At 45.5% G+C, this 20,731-nt stretch overlaps 1 protein-coding gene across 5 annotated transcripts in view; it reads right to left on the minus strand.

The window, feature by feature from the left end:
- NTRK3 (neurotrophic receptor tyrosine kinase 3) overlaps positions 1-20,731 on the minus strand; it is a 177,070-nt gene that overhangs the window by 45,107 nt on the left and 111,232 nt on the right. Inside the window, exon 13 of one of the 5 annotated variants that reach the window (XM_015873068.2) lies at positions 16,007-18,747. The exons of the other annotated variants lie outside the window; for them this stretch is intronic. Coding sequence (XP_015728554.1) covers positions 18,629-18,747 — 119 coding nt within the window. The 3' untranslated portion in view covers positions 16,007-18,628. Of the gene's footprint in view, positions 1-16,006; positions 18,748-20,731 lie in introns of those variants that run through there. 5 annotated transcript variants of the gene reach the window in all.

A 20,731-nucleotide genomic window follows, 5' to 3' on the forward strand; every position in this document is an offset into this window, starting at 1 on the left:
AGACACTGGTTCTTTGCCAAGCTCCTCTGTCAAGACACCATTTTAAGGACTCAGATTCAGAATAGTTTTGACTATAAACACCAAGCAGTACTGAGAGTCCTTTCAAAATGACCCCAAAGCCATAGGGCTTGATGAAAGCCAAATCTGAATCTCCAGGATCTCCAGGGAGCCACCTGGGCACCCAAACTTGGGAACAGCAGGGTCCTTCCCTCCCACTGCTTTGCAGACCCTGCAAGACCACCTTACTCGGATTGTTTTCTGCACTTCTGAGGTTGTATTTCAATCTAATTCAGGATGACAGCTCTAATGGGACCTGCAGCCTGGACCTCTGATCCTTTCAAAATACCTTTCATCCACCAAGCGTACCTCTTGCAATCAGAACATCATCAGCTCCTTTGCTGTTGCAATACCATATGGAGAGGAAGCACTGAGCCAAAGGGCTGCTTCTCCCTCATCATCTAACTCCAGCCAGCCTTCACTTACTGGAGAGCTGCTATTCAGCCAACCAGCCCCCCCAGCTGCACAGAGTGCTTTGATTAGCAGCACAGAGTGACTGGATTAGCACCTGCTGAGCTGCAGTAACCAGAGCTGCTGCATCCTCAGCTCTGGCATCAGCCACGCAGCAGCAGCAACAGCCATAGCATGTGCAATGTGCTCTGAGTTAAATGTGAACACTGAGAGATGTTTGTGGGGGGTGAGCTGAGAGAAAGGCAACAATCAACCAGAACTTCAACCAAGAGAACACCGGGTGCATGCCCAGATCCCATACTGCATTAAAAACCATCACCTTGGTTAGGCAACAGGCAACATGGGCTGGTGCGACACACCTACCACATTTAAACCCAAGCAAGAGCAAACTTCCATTTTCTCCATTTAAGAAAAGAACCTGAAAAACATTAGTGATACTTAAATGTATTTGGTATTGGCCTACAAACAAACACTTTTTAAAGGAAAAACATGTCACAGTTTCAACTATCCAACACTCCTATGAAAACAATAAACCATTTCAAGCTTCTGTCATCTATTTCAGTCCCATAAGTCAGAGTACAAAACATCTGGTAATTACTTTTACAAGAATGAGATACATCGTCCCACAGCTACTGGATGCAGAGCAATCTCAGCTGGGATACACAACAGTTTGCAGAGCCCTGCAGATACACAAATAACCTGGGAAGATGTTGAGATGTCCTCGGGTGAGGACAGACACCCCTTGTGCCTACCCACATTCCTCCTCAGCTCCCATTAAAACACATAACACCAGGACTAAAATCTTAATGTTCTAGATGAAAGGCTTAAAAACAAGAGCAATGCTTCCATCATCACCTGCCTCCTCTCAAGTAATTTCTGGCTCATAATGCAGCTGCAAAGCTGCCTCTCCAGCTTCACCAGCCCATCTCCCGAGACATTCAGCACCAACTCCACATTCTGAGGGCACACTTGGGCTCTGCCTTCTGAATAAGAGGGTTAAATATACAACTGGGCTCTTCTGAGGAGCGAAAGAAAGGTAGAATGATGAGAGTGGGCTGCTGAGGTCTTTGCACTGGGTAAACACCCAGGAGCCCCATGACAACCACAAGTGCAAGTTTGCACAAAGCATCGTCTCATTGACTCAGTGGCTCATTCCAGCAGCTCTCTAAAGAAGGGATGGGGATTCCTGGCAGGGTGGGAGGAAAAGAGGTTGAGAGAAGGGAAGTGAGTAGTTCTGGCAAACGTGTTTTCTTTCCACCAGCCAGGCCCCTCGGTCCCCTGCTGCCAGAGCACTCAGAATAAAACATTAATTCAATACCACACATTTAATTACACATTATTTGAAAGTGAATTTATTTAACGGAGGAAAATAGTCTTCAGAGAGCATCTGCCTCCCTCAGACTCATGCGTCTGCAGGGAGGGGGCTTGGAGAGGAGATAGGAGGAATAATGGTTTGTTTTACATCAGCAGCTATTGCTGTTCAGCTCAGCCCTTCAGAAAGGGAGATTTTAAAGAGATAGAGTTGTGTTTTGCAGGAACTTACCAGATGATTTGATTTTCCAGCTACTTTTCACTTGATTGGAAAGCGCTGCTGCAGACAGATATCGCTTGCCTTTCTTTTTATATTATTTTTCCAAGGGAAGGGAGGGATTACTGGTGGAGGGGTGGAGGAGGAGTGGCTGCCCCTCGAGAGCCCATGCAGTAGTCAGATTTCAGGCTTAAGGCTTTAACAACGCAGTAATCAGACACTTAGCAGCATCCTATTGCTGAGATGGATAATCACAATAAAGCTGGAAGGGACCAGCTCTTAGCAGCCCTAAGACTGTCTCCCACCAGGAACACAGAGGCTTACCTTCTGCCCCCGAGCTCTCTGAGCCTCTTGGTTATTGGCTTCCCCAGCGTGCAGATTCACCACCACAGCTCTGCCCATGTTGCTCCAGCAAAGACCAGGTGATCACTACTGCCTGGTACCAAGGTTTGCATTTCCCAAGTCAGATCCCCACTGCAGAGGAATGGGGAAGCTCCAGAACCTGGCACAGGCATCTCTTCCACAGCTGCATGCAAATAATGCTGAACTGTTTCAAAGCCAGAGAAGAGCTGCTGGACTCAGATGAGCCTTTCTCCCCAAAGGATATTCTACCCGCTCCTTAATCTGGGAGCAGCACCAAAACCTCCCTCCTCTTATTGACAGCTTTGATGAGACAGCAATTCCCAGCTGGTGTGATAGAGAGCCCCACCTCTAGTAAACAAGCAGTGGGACCTGCTGATACCCCTGCAGCGTGAATCTGAGTACTGGATGTCCCAAGCTCAACCCATTGCTCTTTTCACCAGCCAAATCCTGCTGGTGCCATCCCAATCCCATCAGTCATTCAGCCACACTGCAGTCTGCATGTGGATGCAGGCAGATACTGCATCACTGGGCTTGGGGTTTAATGTTAAGATTTTCCTTGCAATTTTGAGGATGAAATTAGTTTGTATAATGCTGTTTCAGTGCTGTCCACTTTCTGGACTAATCCACAGTTTGAGGTTCTAGCCACTGGTTCTACTTCATCTGATTCTGCTGCCACCATCTTCCATCATCAGCTTCCAACCTTAACCTGCCCCTACCACAAATGCTAAGAAGTCCTTCACACAACAGTTTCAGACGTACTGAATGCATTCTGGGGAAAGGGCCTCGTTTTTTGTGTTTTCAAACTAGAGCAGCTCCAGGTAGGCTGGAAATCCTTCTGATCTCATCATAATCACAAAGGAAAAGGACCAGTTTGGATAAAACCTAGCATTTTCTGCTCGTTTTGTTCTCTCTTTTGCTTTCACTCCTGGAAACTCTGGATCCTTCCATCTTTGACTGCCCCATGCCCAGTCCTTCTCCCACCTAAGATGTCCTCTGGTGGTCATTAACAAGTGCCTAATGCAGCCAAACTCATGGAACAAGAAAATTCCAGAAGCAATGCCATACGGAGTGAAAACATGAAGTGCTGAAAGACAGAGCTCAGGCTCAAGTTATGACTTCATTAAAAGCCTCTCTCCAATTTGCCCAATTTCCATCTCTCTCCTTCCTTTCCTTTCCTCCTTGCCTCCTCCAACTCCCTTTCTCCTAGGACTGACACAGGAGGTGCACTTCTGTCTACGGCTTGATGAGGTGTTCCCTCGGACTCATGTTTTCCTAACACCTCAAACAGACCTTGCTTTGTCTTTGTTTCTGCCTGTCGTTTCCTTGGTTCTCTCACTACTCGTCCTGTTTGCACAACGCCATCCCTTTTTTCATATTGCCAACTCCTCCTGCAGAAGGAAATCCCTGAAGGAGGAGTAATGTGAGACATCTCTGCCTGCTGGGCTCCAAAAGAATTAGCTAATCTGATAGGGACAGCAGCTGGTCCTCATTCAGATGTCCAAGTCTGTGAGGTGCTGGGCTTCTCCTCCTTTTGCTGGCTTTTGAGTTAGTCACAGGTAGGACTTGATGAATGTTGGGCTGGTGCTTCTGTAATGTTTCATGCAAAGAGAAAATCCCCTGTCCTCTTCAGGACTACTTAAGAAACCACATGCTCTTACTAGGACACTGCTCTTCGTTCCCTGATTTTATTGTATCTCCCCATGTGCTGCCTTTATTATAATTACAAAAGAGATTCTGAAGTGGTTTATTGTCTCTGATGTTCCCAACACAGGGAGAAAACAGGGTAATAAAACACCATAAATTCATCCATTTTCTGTCTGCCATTCTTCAGCGATGTCTCATGCCATTATGAGCCAGACGGTTGGGGTAAATTTTCACAGAGGAACATTAAAAGTTGCACTGTGTGCAGAAGGGAAAAGAAATTCGTCGAGTTTTCTCCTGTGCCAAAACATCAGTGTGTGTACCAGGAGGAAAAGAACCTGTTAATTCTTCTTATGGACCGTGGTGAGAATCAAGAAAATATTCTGCAGTGCTGGTAGCCTCAGAAGACATGATTAATTGCAGACGGTGAAAAGGTGCATGTTCAGCTTTAACTGAACTATGTGTGAGGATCGGATGAATGCTAAGTTGGTATTCAAGACATATGGGGAAGGAACCTACAAGGATCTTCAGCTACAAAAGCATACACACACACATACATTCATGTATGTATCATATATGGCTTAACAGCTTAAAACCTCTCTATTGAAGTTTTATAGTAAGAACATACTGCAAATGGAAAGGAGCAAAATAAGCAAGATTGCTGTGTAAGGAGGGAAAGGGAAATAACATTTTGCAGTTAGCTGAGGAAACGAAGCCATGAAAGGGATCTTTGCTGCACCCCCCCAAGGCTGGTAATAGTGATCTGTGGGTGGATATATGTGGGTGGTGTTGCAGGGCACAGAGCGGGGAATAATGGAATGATCTCTGTAATCCATCTGGTTTTTTTCTCCTTACTCGCCTTGGACAGGTGTTGTTCAATCGGAAAATGGCTTGAACAAGAGTATTTATGTTGCTTTCCTGTATTGCCTTAATTGGAAGGCCACCAGCAGATATTGGGATGGTAATGTGGAAAAATCAGAGGCCCGTTTCCATTCATTTACTCCACCAGGCTACCTGCAAATCCTGTTTCATTATTGCAATCTGAGCTTGGACAGTGATCCAGCTTGTATTTTACAGGTCATCCTGACGCCTTTTCTTTATCAATCGAGTTTAAATCAAGCCCTTAACCTTTTCTCAGGGCAGAGATTGTTCAAGTGATGGGCAAACCCACACACACTGGTATCTGAGAGCAGATGAGCACTCAAAGTTCATAACTTCACTTGCATCTACACAGCCTGCAAACAGGGCTCACGTCCAGTCTCTGTCATAAGGTCTCCCAGAGTAGAAATTGGAATTGCAGAGAGAGAAGGTGAAATTTTAAAAAGCAAAGGTAAAAAGAATTACTGAGCTGTTCAAAATGACATCTTCCTTCTCTTAACTCCTTCCAGAAATGAAAAGATTCTTGTGCAGTCCAGCTTGCTTCATTTATCCTTTCTTTGTATGCAAAATGGTGTCTCTGTTGTTGCAGCCTCCCCATGCACCATCTCCTTTGCTGTGGGAGTATTCCCTGTGCTGCTCACGGCACTGCAGAAGGGTCCCCTACTCTCTCTTGAGATTCCCCTCTTAAGCACATCCCAGAGAGGAGATCACTGGGCATATGCAGGACCTTGGCCGTGCTTGGTGCTGACAGACTTTGATGGACTCCCCATCCATGGTGTTGCAGTAGAGGTGACTGTCTCCTCCTTGCAGGCCATTAGCAGGCATTACAAATAACACAAATGATCCAGACTGACCTCCAGGATACATCACTTTCAACCTCTTTCCAATTGGAAACGCTTCCGGCAATAACAATAGCTCCTTTCTGTCTTACGCTCTTTGGACAAGATTTCTTCGCAGACTTATTTTAAATGCCACACCAACGTTTCTGCCCTCAGTCATTAATCTGTGGTGCCAGTCCTTGTCAAATACTCGCTGAAAATCTCAGTGAATTATAACTGCTGAATTTCCCACATAGATATATATATAGAGTGGCAGTTGGATCCTTGGGGAACCCCAGCAGATCAGGTCAGTGTGATCTCCCAGTACTTCAAGCCACACAGATTTGGCCTTGACAAAGGGCTGTTTTCTCAGCTGTTGTCCCACAGCATCCCTTCAGGTTTAAGATTTCCAAGAACTTCCCAGAGCAGATATTAAACTCGTTGGATCATATCTTGTCCCCATAATGCCCACCACCTTCCAACCCTCATCAATCAGGTCCATTTTAGACAGGCAAATTAAAATGCCAAAGAAGAGCTCAGTGAGTTGTGTGCATGCTCACATGTGTAGATATGACAGGATGTGCTCACCATCTGTAGGGGATGCTCACCTTGTCTGGTGTCCTTCAGCAGTTGGCCACTGATATGGGGAGAGCTTCCTCTTCATCCTCTATAAAGTTGATTGCAACTTCAGCAGATGAAAAACATTTAACAATCCTTTTCTCATCTTATCACTGAGATAAGCTGGCTTTTGTTCTTGGTGGCTGGTCTAAGTTCTCCATACATCACTCCTGAGATAAGCACTCGCTCCTCTCGTCCATACCCTCTGTATCAGCTCAATGTTCTCCAAGTCCATCCTTGCTGTGACACTAATTTCATTGTATCTCACGGATACTTGCGTGCAAAAATACCTCACTGTCTGACATATGCCCTCAGCATCCCATATGCCTTTTGCTTTCCATCCCTTTGTTTTCTCCCCACTTTCTTCTTCCTCCCTTCTGTTGTCCCTGTGATATTTCAGCAGTGCCCCATGACAATCTCCCTATCTCTTCCATAACCGCCCCATGAATCTCATTCTTTTCATCCCTTCTTTTACTTCTTTTCTTTTTTACTAGACTGAATGTTTAGAGCAGCCTTCCCAACTGGACCTTAAAGACCCATATTAAAGCTCGGCCAGCTTTCTCAACTCATTTTGCATTCCCTGTGCACCCGCTCACTGAAAGGCCAGTGGTTTCATACGGCTGCCCTTTCTGCAGACCCTCCTCAGCACTTCAGCTCTGCAGGGAATATAAACACCGCATCCAAGATGCTCTTCAATTTCAAGTGTATTTATTACAGCTGCTCAATTTCTTTTAATCTGCTTTTTCTTCTTCTCCTCCCCCTACGACTGCCTTCTTTCCACTGCAGTAGAGTTATGCTGCAGGAGGCTTTTCCCTCTGCCCCTCACTGCCTGCTCCAGACCCATCCCAGCACTGACTCACACCTGGTGCCCCATGCACTGATTATCACTTATTACCCACATAGTATCCTGAATGTGCTGGGCCCTTTGGAAACAAATGCAAACACGGCACAGAGCTGCTCCCACTGCTGAGCCCATAGGAAAGGAGGGAGAGAAGAAACACTTCCATGCACAAATCACCTGTGTCATCTGCACCGAGGAACTCTCCTGCAACAGCAAAACCATAAAGACAGAGAGTGCCTGCGTGCACCAGAGCCTTGTAAAACAGCACGCTGCTGGGGGTTTGAACTGTGTTCCTATGTAGGGAATGCATGTCCTGTAGGAAACAAGGTTGAGTGTAAAACCACAAACGTCCCTACAGAGCTGGAGCAGCCAGAAGAGCTCCAGTTGATATGAAAGACAGTTACATGCCTTCCTATATGTTAAGCTGTGTGAGCACACATGTACATGGTGGTTTAATTGGTATATTAATGTACTACAATGCTGACACAAACAAACAGGGACTGCTTTCACAAGCTAGAAAATCCTTGAGTACACTGTAATTAGCTGGGCTTGTTAAAGCACTTAATAAGCAAGAGACAGCATGTGTCTGATGGCCCTGCACCTTGGCTCAGTGGGAAAGCCAGGCAAGAAGTGCTTAAATATGAAATGAGTTCAGTGCTGAGATGAACTCATAAGAAATGTTACTCCATCTCTGTCACAGAGAGCTTCTGACCACAGCAGATGCATCAGATACCAGTGCCAGGGTCACAGGCTTCCCTGTTCACAGTCCCCATGCCTCCCTGGGTTCTTGTTCCTACCTGGCCATGCACTCCCATGTGTTCCTCCAGGCATGAGCTTGGAGATGGCAACATCCTGTGCCTCTGTTTCTCTTTCTGAGAATGGCTACCATACTATAGCCTCTGCCATAGCAAGTCTTAATGACTGCTGATTACAAAGGTACCTCGTTCTTTCTGAGAAACATTCTTTCTCAGGCAGTTCATTAAGGACAGTCAGGTATTTGGCAGTATGTCGGCCTCTAGCCTGAGGTGGGATATAGGTAGGGAAATACAGTCATATAACTTCATACAAGACCAAACACTCTATGTCCAACCAGCACTACCAGGGCTCCTGCTGTGAGTCCCCTTTTCTCACTCCCTGAGGAGCCTCAGGAGAGGTAAAAACTCAGCACAAATGGAAGCAGGGCATCTCAGGGTTACACAGCATCCCTGAATGCAGAACGGGCAGGCCATGCCTTTGTTTGATTCCACATTTCAGCATACACATGACCCAACCCATGCGCTCCACAGCCCCACTGTCTCTGGGCAGCGCTGAATTTGGTCCTTCCCTCTACATCCCCAAGCACAGCAGCAGCTCTGAGAGGGAGGGCAGAGAACAGCCTTTAAACACACCCTCCATGCAGCCTATCACAAGCCTTGGCATCTCTGTGGCTATTCCTAGATCCCTATTGGATTCTTCTTTTCATCTTTGTTCAGCCTCCTGTTCTAGTGCTGAACCCCAGGCCTGCTGCCTCCAAGCTCCCTCCAAACGCTACATTCATCCATTTTTAAAGGTGACCTTCCAACTTTAAAGGAACTATGCAAGCCTCACTGTCTTCATTTGCCCTCTCCTTTTCAACCACCTCTTTATTATGAATTGAAAGGAGCCCGAAAGGTTTCTCTATTAAAAAATAAAATCTTTAGGAATAGCACAAGTTTCCCCACCACTTCTCTCCCAGTTTTTGCAGCAGCTGTCTCAGCACTTGCTGCAAGCTGCCAGTTCTCATGCTGAAGCCACCCCATCCCCATGGATGCCCACGTCTGCACTCCCCTGCCTTGTGCTGTCACTGCAGTTTGGTAAAGCTGTACACTTAAATCCTCCAGGTAACAAACAACCTTGGAAGGATACAGGGGTGGGAGCGGGGTTATTTTTAACTTGGATCACACTAACGACCTGGGTTAGACTGTGGCCTCGTAAGCTCTCGGGCTGGCACAAATGAAGGGCAGCAAATAAATGTTCTCTTTATCTCACCTTGCTGCCAAAGCTGCATCCTACCAGCCCTGGAGCCATGTAGTGATGGAAAAGGAAGGTGTCTCCAGCCCTTAGCAATAATCATGTTATTCTTACCAATGAACTGGTCACAGTAATTAAATAGGCAGTAACAAAGCAATACAAGTTTCCTGTTGTTGTCATGCAACATTCAGCCATTTAATCAGGGCAAACAAGGCCTAGATTTTCACAGAAATATAACTAAGATAGGGAAAAACTAAAGTTCTATAAAATGAAATCTCAACTTCCAGCCCCTCAAACAGAAAACAAACACACAAACCAACCAACTCTCTGCCATCCGAGCTTTCACCTTTCTGACTCTGAGTTCTGGTTCTGAGATGATACTGGTTACCTTCAATACCACTTTTTGCCAAGAGGTCAGGACTCCACAAACCAGTGCTGTGCAGCAACACTCTGGATTTAGTCACTGGCACCAACCTCCAGCCAAGAAGCAGCAGATGCTTTCTGTGCTATTGGCCATTTGACTGCCAGGAGCCACAAAGCTTCATTCTCCATCCAAGCCCATGTGCCTGGCAGCCCTGCTGTGCTCTCATATACTCACTAGTACATACTCTTTACTTCTTTAAAGACCAACCATCAGGCAGTACAAGTGGCACAGCAGATTAGATTTGTCTACTGAAAATAGTAAAGTACTTTCATTACGCTGTCTTTAAGAGGAGGGAGGGTTTCCCAAAGCAAAAGCAGAATCATGAGGATAAGGTGATAGCAGGTCAAGATTTAGTACAATAAATAATAGAGGGCTCCTTGCCTCACAACCTCAGCTTTTCCCCAGTTCTGATGCTGGGTTTCATCTTTGGGACATGAATGATTCATGGAACCTTAAAATATGTAATATTATCCATATCTCCTAGAAGAAAAGTCTTTATTCAGGGGTTGTGAGGGAGCAGTGTGTGAGATGCCTGCACTTGGGCTGGGATCTCCCTTGGGAAAGGACCCTCATGGCTCCCTGCTTCTTTCTGGACCCAGAAGCTGTTCCAAGCTTGAAGCTGAACTATGGGAGAGCTCAGCTCTGTCTCTGTCACACAGGGATGTGCTGCTGAGGGTCTCAAGAACTGCACACTTCAATACTGACTCAAAGCCAGGATCTCATCCATCCCCAGCAGCAAGGGTACAAATACCACCAGTGCACTACAAGGAATTTAAATGATTTATGCGAGACTACAGAAGGGAAGCTGCAGCAGAAACTTACCTTGATGTCACACATTAATCCGCTGAGGACTCCACCATCCTGACTGCCAGTTCTCTGCCTTGGGCAGATGATCTCATTTACCAATGGCGCCTCTTCTCTTGGAAACCCCACACCATATATCTGCCAACAATATTTAATTCCTAATGTGCATGCAAACACAGACATACACACATCCCCGCTCCACAACCAGCAAACAATGACTCAGATCTCCAGACATGAACATTATTTCAGGAAACTCCAAGGACGTAGTGCCAAGGTATCCACCTTTCTAACCAAAGACTCCTTTTCCAATGCTCACGGATCTGACAGCAAAACTGAGCTTCAGTGTGTCATGAGCTAATGCACAGACCTGTCCCAAAAGGTCATTAGAGGGATCATCCAAATATTTTTTCAGTGCTTTTTTCGAGATCAAGGAGCAAGGTTTGTGTTGCATCTACAGCTCACCAGTATTGCTTATTCTTGCTATTTAGATTCTTAGATAACTCCTTCTTTATAAGGGACATTGTCATTCCTTACCCATTCAGGGATTCCCAACATATGCTGAGGAGTCTTCTTTACTTCCTAAAGTTCTCTCTGCTATTTTTGGTGGGAGATATTCTCCTTTCTTTGCAAAACTAAGTCTCAATCTGCCCATGTTCTTTGAGGCTCAGGCCAGCACCACTGGGTCTGGGAAAGGACATTTGGAGCAAGATTAGATACTTCACACTCTGCTGTCACATAAGAGTGCTTAAGGACATACATAGAATAGAACACAACTCTAAGGAGTCCCCTCTGTTATTAACAGGATTAAGCAGAACCTTCTAGTCACAGAACAGTATTTTCATCCAAGATACACTGGCAGGAAGTTTGCTGTCTTCTTCTGAAGGTTAACCCCAGCCTCCAACAGCACTTTGCTCTTCTGGTTTTCAGCTCTCCCCCAGTGCTGGATCTGCAACATTTCTAGCCAGAAGAACCCCATCCAGTCTCTGAGCAAGGAATGACAGTTTCTCACTGATACTGTCTCATACAGGCAGTTATCCTTTATGCATTTAGACCAGATCCATCAAAATAATTCCTTCTAGAGGTCTGAATTCAGTGTATCACACACAATAACTCCCTGGGAGGAGAAAAATTGACACTTACCTGTCTTTAAGCGAGTCCTTTCTCGGTCGCCTGTAACATCTGTGCACTGTGAGATGTGATGGTTTGGGGGGCTTTGTATCTCTGGAGTTGTTCTAGCAGCGCTGGGTACAGGATTGGAGCTTAAACACTCCTAAATCTGCAACCCCCTCTAGCATCAGTCAATGAGCAAATGTGTCTCAGGAAGCACAAATCAAACCTGCAGCCACTCTCACTACACTAAGGGGAATGAACCAAGCACTACCAAGCTGTGCTGTGCACAGCAGCTCTTATGATCCCCAAGTATTGCTGGGAATTGATGCAGCAAGATGAAAAGCCTGATGCCACTTTAAATCCTGGCTATTGGCACCAGGGCCTGAATCCCTGCAGACCAGATTCTGGACACATGCAGAGCATCAGCTGGGAAGACTGTGAGCACTTTCTCAGTTGTATCACATGCTGCAGTACTCTCAATTGCCTCCTCAAAACAGACTATGTATATCCCAGCCTCCACCTCAATTATCTTAATGAACAGCCTGGACACACCTCTCACTCACTTAAGATAATGACCTGGCCACGATTAGCTCCTTCAGACTTCCTGGCAGTTCACTGAGCCTAATGTGACTCCAGTCTGGCTGTTTCTGCCTTCTCAGGAAGAGGCTGACCTCTGGCAGCAGCTCTCTGCCATCTGTAGATGGTGACCCATGCACAGATCAAAGGCTGCTCCCAGAAACCAGGCTGGAGCCATGAAGGCTCCTTGCTCTGAAAGCAAGCTTATAAGTATTCCAGTTGCCATAGTAGTTTCTCTTCCAGCACAGACATGGTAGATTGGTACCCATCCCAAGATACGAAATGGAAACACACGGGTAAGGACAACCCCAAATACAGAGGAACACCTCTGCACGTTACCTTCCTATCAAACATTCACTTACCCAACCTGAGAGCAAATGCGGCACCAGTCAGCCTGTCTCACAACACAAATAGCTGAAGCAAAACCTTGGAGGAGAAAAGCCAAATAGTCTGAAATCATAGGCAAATCCTTACAAGAAGCCATCTTATCTGCAGAAATCAGGAACAGGTCACAGATGACTCAGGAGCAGCAGAGCAAATCATTTAACCAGTGCTTGGAACAAATCCCTACGCTTAGTAGAGAACAACCCAAATTTATTCCTGCTGATTAGTCAGCAGTTGGGCTCACAAGTTCAAAATTAATACTACAGTTCACTTGCACTTTGATTCACTGCTGGAGACCATCATCTTCTCTTAGCTAAGAAATCATCTCACATCTATTTACCAGCATGGGGAGTTGGTTTGGGATTTATCCCAGTTCTTAACTTGACAAACTCAAAGACATTACCACACCTCGAAACCCTGTTTCGAAAAACCCCAGTTAACATTTGCTTTTCATTTCTTCACTGATTTCAATAGGAGCAGGCACTTACCAATTCTCTGGAAGCCAATTACCAAATCCCAACAAGGAAGATGGACAAACAACCCCCAAAACAGCTGTGGTCCATCCAAGGAGGTGAAAATCACAACTGAAGAATGACATCATGAACTGAGGCAACCAAAGTGAGCTCCCAGCAGAAAGCAGAGGCAGCATATTTGCAATCCTGCGCCCAAGATGTGTCTTTCCCATTTGTCAGCACACAGGGCTAAGGAGTAAGAGAGCACCAAAGAGGGTAACACACATCACTCACCTTCTTGGTGCTGCTTTTTGAAAAACAAAAGAATCCACATTCAACAAATGAACTTTTTTTTACCACTGGATTTCCTCTGTTGTTTTCTGGGGGTCATGTTCAAGCTGGTCATGGGTTAAATTTAAGTGATTCCCCGTTGTATGGACATGGGGCAGGATGTCCTATGGCCTGCCATACATCCCTGCAGTGCAAGAAGCTGAGGCTGCTGGAGACATTAGGCTGGCAGCCAATGCTTTGATGCAGAGCCTGGCCACATCAGGCCAGTGGTTGACACCACCAAAGAGCCTGCCCTGTCACAAGGAGAGGTTGGGGGGACATCAGGGAAACAAAGAAAAAATGCACCGTGACAGGAGAGGAAGATACGTTGCTGCACCAGATAAAACACCTTTTCCAGTTGTGTGCATCCTGGTCTTCCATCACATTCTTTCCCCTTCAAAGTGGAGATGTTTATTTTCCCACAGCTTCTTAACTTTTTCTGCCAAAAGATCAGGGCCTGGAGGCACTGGTAAGTACACAGTTAATAAGGACTCTTCAGCTTATTGCCTAAACTCTACCAGAAGCACTTTCAAATGTTAAACAAAGATAAAGTCACACAGTATTGATTTCTTATGTGCTCTCTTCCCGCTGCTCATCCAGACTTGTGTTTTTTGTCTTTACTACTGTGTCTAGGCCTCCTTATCCTCTGCTAATGCCCAGGCTTAACCCTGAGGATCTGCAGCTTGCTCCAGGTGCAGATCGGAGCAAAATGGTGATGCACTGCTGAAATGGCACAAGCACTTTCTTCCAACTGTCCATAGCTCCTGGGACCTCTGTCCCGCTGTCCTCCCCTTCCACAACCCAGCATAGCACAGGCATTTAGCTAGGAAGGCTAAAGATCTGGTGGTGGTAAAATAGACCACCTTCAAAAGGGGCTACAGACTCTTGGGAAGTAAGAGCTGATTCCATAAACATGCATCTAAGTAAACAAAAGAGCAGCAAAGAAAATCAAGACTCACCCTGTGCAGCTGGAATGAGCAGCTAAGGAGGCTCACAACACACAGCAGGACTAAAATACCTTGATAAAAACCTTCATTATGACACATATCAAATACTCGTCTGCAGCAAATCCAAGCCCAAAGCCTCCTTTGTGCAGAGCATTATTGTGCCAGAATTGTCCCGTGCCCATCATACTCAGTTCAGGTATCAAGTATGACTCCATATTATTAGAGGAACAGAAAGAAACAACGCACCACTTCTCTGCCTGATCACTCGCAGCTTCGACACTGTGCAAGGGCTGGGAAGGCAGGGCTGTCATTTGCAGGAGGAGCTGATACACACCACTGCCTGCATCCTACCAAACCAGCACCCAAACTCATTCAGTAATAAGCACTGTAAATAGCTCAGGAGCCACCTGAAGACAACATAGAAAGGGAGAGCAGAACAACAGTATCAACTCATGGTCCCACTGCCTCAAAGAACACGAGTACATCAGGTAACAAAGATGACCAAGAAGCAAGCACAAGGTGCCCAACCCCTCCATAATACATGTAGAGCCCTGGAGAATAGTTACACTAGCTCCTTGGGAACTGATAGCAATAAAAACACCATGGGAACTCATACACAAGGAATCAGTTGCCCTGAAATACAAAGCAAGTCGGACTAAGGCTGACCACATCAGCAGCCCAACTAGTTAGCTGATCAAGCCTTTGTGCACAGTGTTGCTGGGCTGTGAAACCTGACAGTGGTTGGGAGGATAACACAGAGCTTTCATCACCTATTTGCTTCCCAGAGCTCCAAAAGGAGAGGGAAACAGGAATGATATCCAATGCAGCTCAGCTGGCCAGCCCACGTTACTTGTCAGGAGACAACCATTTGTCCCAGGCATTGCAGACATCCCTGAAAAGATAAAAATCTCAGCCATCACCAATCCTGTGAACAACAACATCCAGTCAGTTCTGGAGACATCCTTATTAGAAGGCAAAGGCAAGCAGAAATTTACTCATAGTGTCATCTTGAGACATTTGCTTGAAATTCATGCCAGGAAGTTGCAGTAACAGAAGATGCTGGAACACGTTTTTAACTTTCTCATCAAAATTCTCACCAGCTTTTCTATAGGTGTTCCAGCACCATCCACCAATGTCAGCTCAAACATACCCTCAGCCTCATGCCCACAGTCACTTGCAGGCTAGCGCAGAAGCTTTAAATCATATAAGCAACTTATCCTATTGACAATACTAAGGCACAGCCACTAAGACATATCCTTGAGCCAAGCCATGCAAGCTGCAGAGCAGCTTTTCTCTACTGGAGCATCCACCCATCTCTATGTGAACTTCCAAGGAGGAACCACTCATCTGTTCCCCCCTGCCTCTACATCACAAGCATCCTTCCTAGTGCAAAACAAGAGGGACACCAACATAGCCAAGCAACAACAGCACATCCTGAAACACACATTACAGCTGGATTGACCTTTTAGTGCCAAGATTCCCAAGAGATAAGGCTCCTAATAAAACCTTTCCCACCGAGTGCAGAAATTTGCATTGGCAAATCCTAACACCATCTCCCAACAGCATCACCTTTAAACTGAGGATATGACCATTTTGAGCTACGAAAACCAACGTGTTGTCAATGTGAGATCAGCAGCGGAGAGACAGGAGCAAGAGCTACGCCTGAGCAATGTCCACATCAGAGCCACAAATCCCACCCCCACATCCCCACCCTGAAGATGCAAACAAACCAGATTCCCCACACATGGGACATCTCATGAAGAAGTGGACTATGGGACGTGTCGTTCTGAATATTTATTTATTTTGTCTTCAAAGAAGAGGCCTGATGCAGCTGTTTCGTTAGAAAATAAAGTGTTTATTAAGAAACTAGACATTGAACACCCCTATAGTCTCTGTGAAAAGGGACCGTCCCATTTCCCATTAGCACAGGATGATAGTTATGGCAAGATAAGAATGCTCAAAGATGGAGGAGTCGCATTGACGGAAAATGAGGTAATGATTTACAATAATTAAAAATAAAATAAAATGTAAAATAAAAAATATAATAATAATAAAGAAAAAGAAAAAAAATAAAATAAAATAAACCAACATCCTTAGACTTGCTACTTAAAGCCACCAATCACAAACAGCCATGACTGGCTTCCGTTTTCAGCAGTGAGGAACCAGAGACTGTAACTGGTGTTAAACAAATTGAGACATTGATCACAGTGGGGAGAACTGCTTTAAATTATGCTGTACGGTCCGGAGGATTTCTTCTAAGCAGAGATGGACCTGAGCTGCAAAATTCAACCCTTCCTCTGCTAGGGTGTTCAGATATAGGCTTCTGGTTCAGGCCCACAGATGTGTCTCTACGGCTGATACACGCAGTTGAGAGCAGAGTCCCCTGAACAGCGCTAGGGAGAGGAGACAGCTCAGATGGACGAGGCATCCCCAGTCAGATGGACGGCTCCCAGCAGATGGGGAGTTCAGTTTGGACAAAGCACCCAGAGATCCACGCGCTTTGGGAAGCTCCTCCTCGCTCCGTGCGCAGAATCGCGATGTAAATAAATGGCCACAGGTCCTCTCTCAGTGCACCTCTTATGTTCCTGGCTTTGGTGCAGGTTGGAAACATCCCTGGAGTTTGGTCATGGTTTGTGAAGTGGTCCAACCTGAACCGGGGCTCCTCGTCGTAAAGCAGATGCCCCCATAAGGCATGTCTGTTAACTTAAAGCAATCTGCCACCATTTCTCCTGTACTCTTCTATTGCACATTACCTTTTCATATCAGCAAACCAGGAAAAGAAGCAAGAGAATGGAAAGTTCCCAAAGACATCCCTATGGGAAAGCTGGTAACGAAACCAACCTCCTGGCTGTCCCCAGGGTGGTTTATGCAGGTCAACTGCAAGGACAGGATGAGGCAGAACATCCCATTCTGAGGCTTCTCCCCAGTTCTGGTGGACAAGGACTGTTATTCTTTCCATTGGCATCGACCCTACCGGGCTGGTGATATGGAGACATCTCTGGTCATAAGGTCATCTTGGGCCATCAAGAAGGCAAGCAAAGCAGAGTGGCTGGTGAGCAAGCTCCTGGTTCAATACTTCTCTCAGAAAAAGATCTGGCCAAGCCTGAAGCTTTCAGGAGGTTTGTTGTTGCTGTGGTGATTTTTTTCCTTTAGAGAAAATCTGCTTTGCTTATGGATTTTCATGGATACATGTGAGCAAATCTGTATTTCCCCATACATGTGACATCCAGAGAGTTGAAGGAAAGCCCTGCAAGTTGCCACAAGGGCAGCTGGCTTCTCTTGAGAACAGGATCAAACGGTTTTATTTTTCCATCTGAGAGGCTTTGGATGAAGTAAGACAAAAGTGGGAAGGGAGAGGGGGAGAGAATACGAATATTGGCCAGAGAACAGGATTGATATTCCTGTTTATGCCACAGAAGAAGCAACAGAATACTCATTATTTTTCCTCCCCTTGAGTCAGTCTGTCTCAAGCTGATCGTTCTGGGAATGTGACTGGGTTACAATCAATCTCTATACGGGTAGAAATACAGGATAGAGCTAAATGGGGCTGGAAAAGGTCCAGCAAATGCGTGCGTCTGATATGCTTTTCCACTTTGCTTACTGCCCTAGTCCTGGCAAGGACGTGGACCCTCCTGCGCTATGGATTCTCCATCCATGCGGGAAGTCCAGGCACCTCCTCAGATAAAGCTCATCATTCAAGCAGCAGGGAGAGACCAGAGCACAACAACGATATAGTCAGATCCAACGCGCTGCTCTAACACACACAGACAGACAGACAGACAAAAAAAGCCTCCTAGAATATGTGCACTTCAAAGATAACCACATTCTCTTCCTGTCAGAGAAGTAACGATTTTCTTTCCATTATCATTCCTTCCGACATTAATTTCTGTGCAAGGACTGGGAGCGGGGCTGCCTTTGCTCTTACCAAAAGTCTTCGTTCTGCTTTAAGTTCTTCCAGGCTCCCACCTCATCGCTCTGGGAGAGCTCCCATCGCGGTGCCACAGTAAGAGGTGACGGCGGCATTCACTGGGTGGTGCGAAGACACAAGCTTACAAGGAAAACTCCAAGCAGGGAGGACATGACTAAAGATGTCAGTTTGGTTGGCTTGGTTGGTTTTGTTTTGTGTTTTATTTTAAAGCAAAAAGTACAATTATTTACTGTGTTATTAGGATGACTCCTCTCAATTGAGTTTAATTTTCTTTATTTGCTCTCATTGCTGCTGTTGTGCCTTGCAGGAATATTTAACGAACACAGCGACCATTGGAGGGAAAGAACAACCCTGTTATCTGGTGACAGAAAACCACAGTTTCAGTTGGCTTTAACGTGTGTACAGGCAGGGCTGCAGAGTCCTATTAGGAGGAGACCTCAATCCATACAGACCACGCTTACTGCTTCCCACCATTTTGAGGGCACAGCCTATAAACTTGACATCAGAACAGGGACTTTTAAGGAGTTTTTAAAAGCCATGACGTCCTTTGCTGAAATAAACACTGACATCCTCAACATAAATGCCTTGGTTAAGAGGTTTGGAATGTCCAGGGAGGCTTATTGGATTCAACATAATTTCTCTGAAACCTAAAGGGGGAAAAAAAACAGAAAAAAGAAAAAAGCAAAATAAAGTAAACGAAAAAATAAAAAAGAGCAAAACTAGAAAAAAAGAGAGAGATATCGACACACATGTAATTATTAAAAAAGAATCAAATGAATAACCAGCAAACGGCTGCAGTTAAATTAAAGCCAAAACACCCTCTCTGGGCAGGGCTATCTCACTCTCTCTTTTCATCGAGACCAGGCATTCATTCCTCCTGGTGCATGCAGGCACAAGTGTTCTGAGGATAAGGAACATGCAAGCAGTCTGGATGGAGAACTGGGAACAACGCTCTTCCAGAGGTTTCCACTAATCATGGGTGGAAAAGTCCTGTTTCCTACCTAGTCCATCTTTCTGCTGGGCAGGGATTCAGGAAAATGGAGGAGCCTTCCTAGATTCTACTCTTCTTTAGTAATTTATTTAGTGCTGCTTAACATTCCTGAGACAAAAGTATCTGAGGAGACCTGACTCTCAAAACCCATTGAATTTCTTAGGCTCTCCTTCATGGCGTGAACTTCTGCTTACTACATTTTTAGGTGGTTTTCTTTTGTATAAAATCCTGGAAGTTTCCTGGAGAAAACTCTCACATTTGTCTTCAGGTGCCAGCTCTACAGTTCTGACATTACTTTCTCAGACACCTGTTGGTGGTTGTATTTGTACAGCTGAGAACATCCCAGGAGACTGGGATGACTCTTGGCAGGAATTGATGTCACATCACTGAAGGTCACCCTCAATGCAGAGCCATTGTGTTGCCAGGACCAAGACATGCATTGGCAGGAGCCCTGGGACTGCTGTAATCTGTCCCAACTTCTTATGGTCCCAAGGGGCTTTTCCAAGAAAATTAACAGCATGCTTTGGTTACATAATTGCTTTGGAGTCTCTAAAATGATCCTGTTCCATCATATGGTCACAGGACATTCAGCAAGTCAGGTCAGTTAACTGACTGGCATCACTAGAGCAGCATGAAGCAGCCTGTATGTGTTGTGAATGGATCTCAATAGTGCCTTCTGCTAGGCCAGCAACAGAAAGCCAAACTAAATCAACCAGCCTTCTTTTTTTTCCCCCTATTTCTTCTATTACTTCTTTTTCTATACAGTCTTATTCCATCTGCTCATCAGACACATCCATCTTACGATGAACCTGAGGACGCAGACAGGCAAGAGCTGTTTGTTTCATTTGGTACTGTTTAAACTTGTTTGGGGGAAACTATCTGTTATTCTCAGTGACCCTGAGGGACTTATCCCCAGGGGAGAATAAGAAAGGCTCAACTTCAGTTCATGTGTCATAAACAAAATTCATAGGCACATTCCAAGCGCTGAAATATCACTAGTGGTGAGAAAGAGCCTGGCTCAAGTCTCAGAGCCAAAGCAGAGTTTAAAGTGCTGATGCTTGGAAAAGTGTATGTAAACTAGTCCATTTCTTATCAGACTCACTGGGAGACAAATAAACATGACATCCCTGAAATTCACTATTTATCCTGTTTTGTTTTCTTCATAATATAAATTTACTTTATGGTCACCAAAGGATAGCTGGGAAAGTCTATACTCAACAATACTGAGTATCTCAAAGGAGCACTCCTGTCTGCTTTATTTTCTTTGCATTTCTCAGCTCTGCTAAATTAAGGCAATTCCACTTCTGCTGGACTATGTGCAAAAGACCTAAAAACCCACTGGGGACAGACAGCCTCGGCAAAGGGACATGTGAAAGATCAGCAAGACTTGAGGCTGGGAATGCCGAGGGCTTTTCTCTTTGTCAGCACTGTGCTCTGAATCCCAGCTGCAGGGACCTCCATTGACAGCAAGGTCTTTTAGAGTGGGACTGGTGTGGGGTTTATCCCGTAAGTGACATGCAGTTGCTAGCGAGGGACAATAAGGGATGTGTCAGGAGGATAGCCTACATTTCTGAAGCTAAAGGGATGTATACGTACATACTGCTGACTCGGGAAAACAATGCAGCATCGGTCATCTGGGT

Source organism: Coturnix japonica, chromosome 14, assembly GCF_054131305.1.
Source record: "Coturnix japonica strain WE chromosome 14, WE-NBRP24, whole genome shotgun sequence".
NCBI classification, from domain to species: Eukaryota; Metazoa; Chordata; class Aves; order Galliformes; family Phasianidae; genus Coturnix; species Coturnix japonica.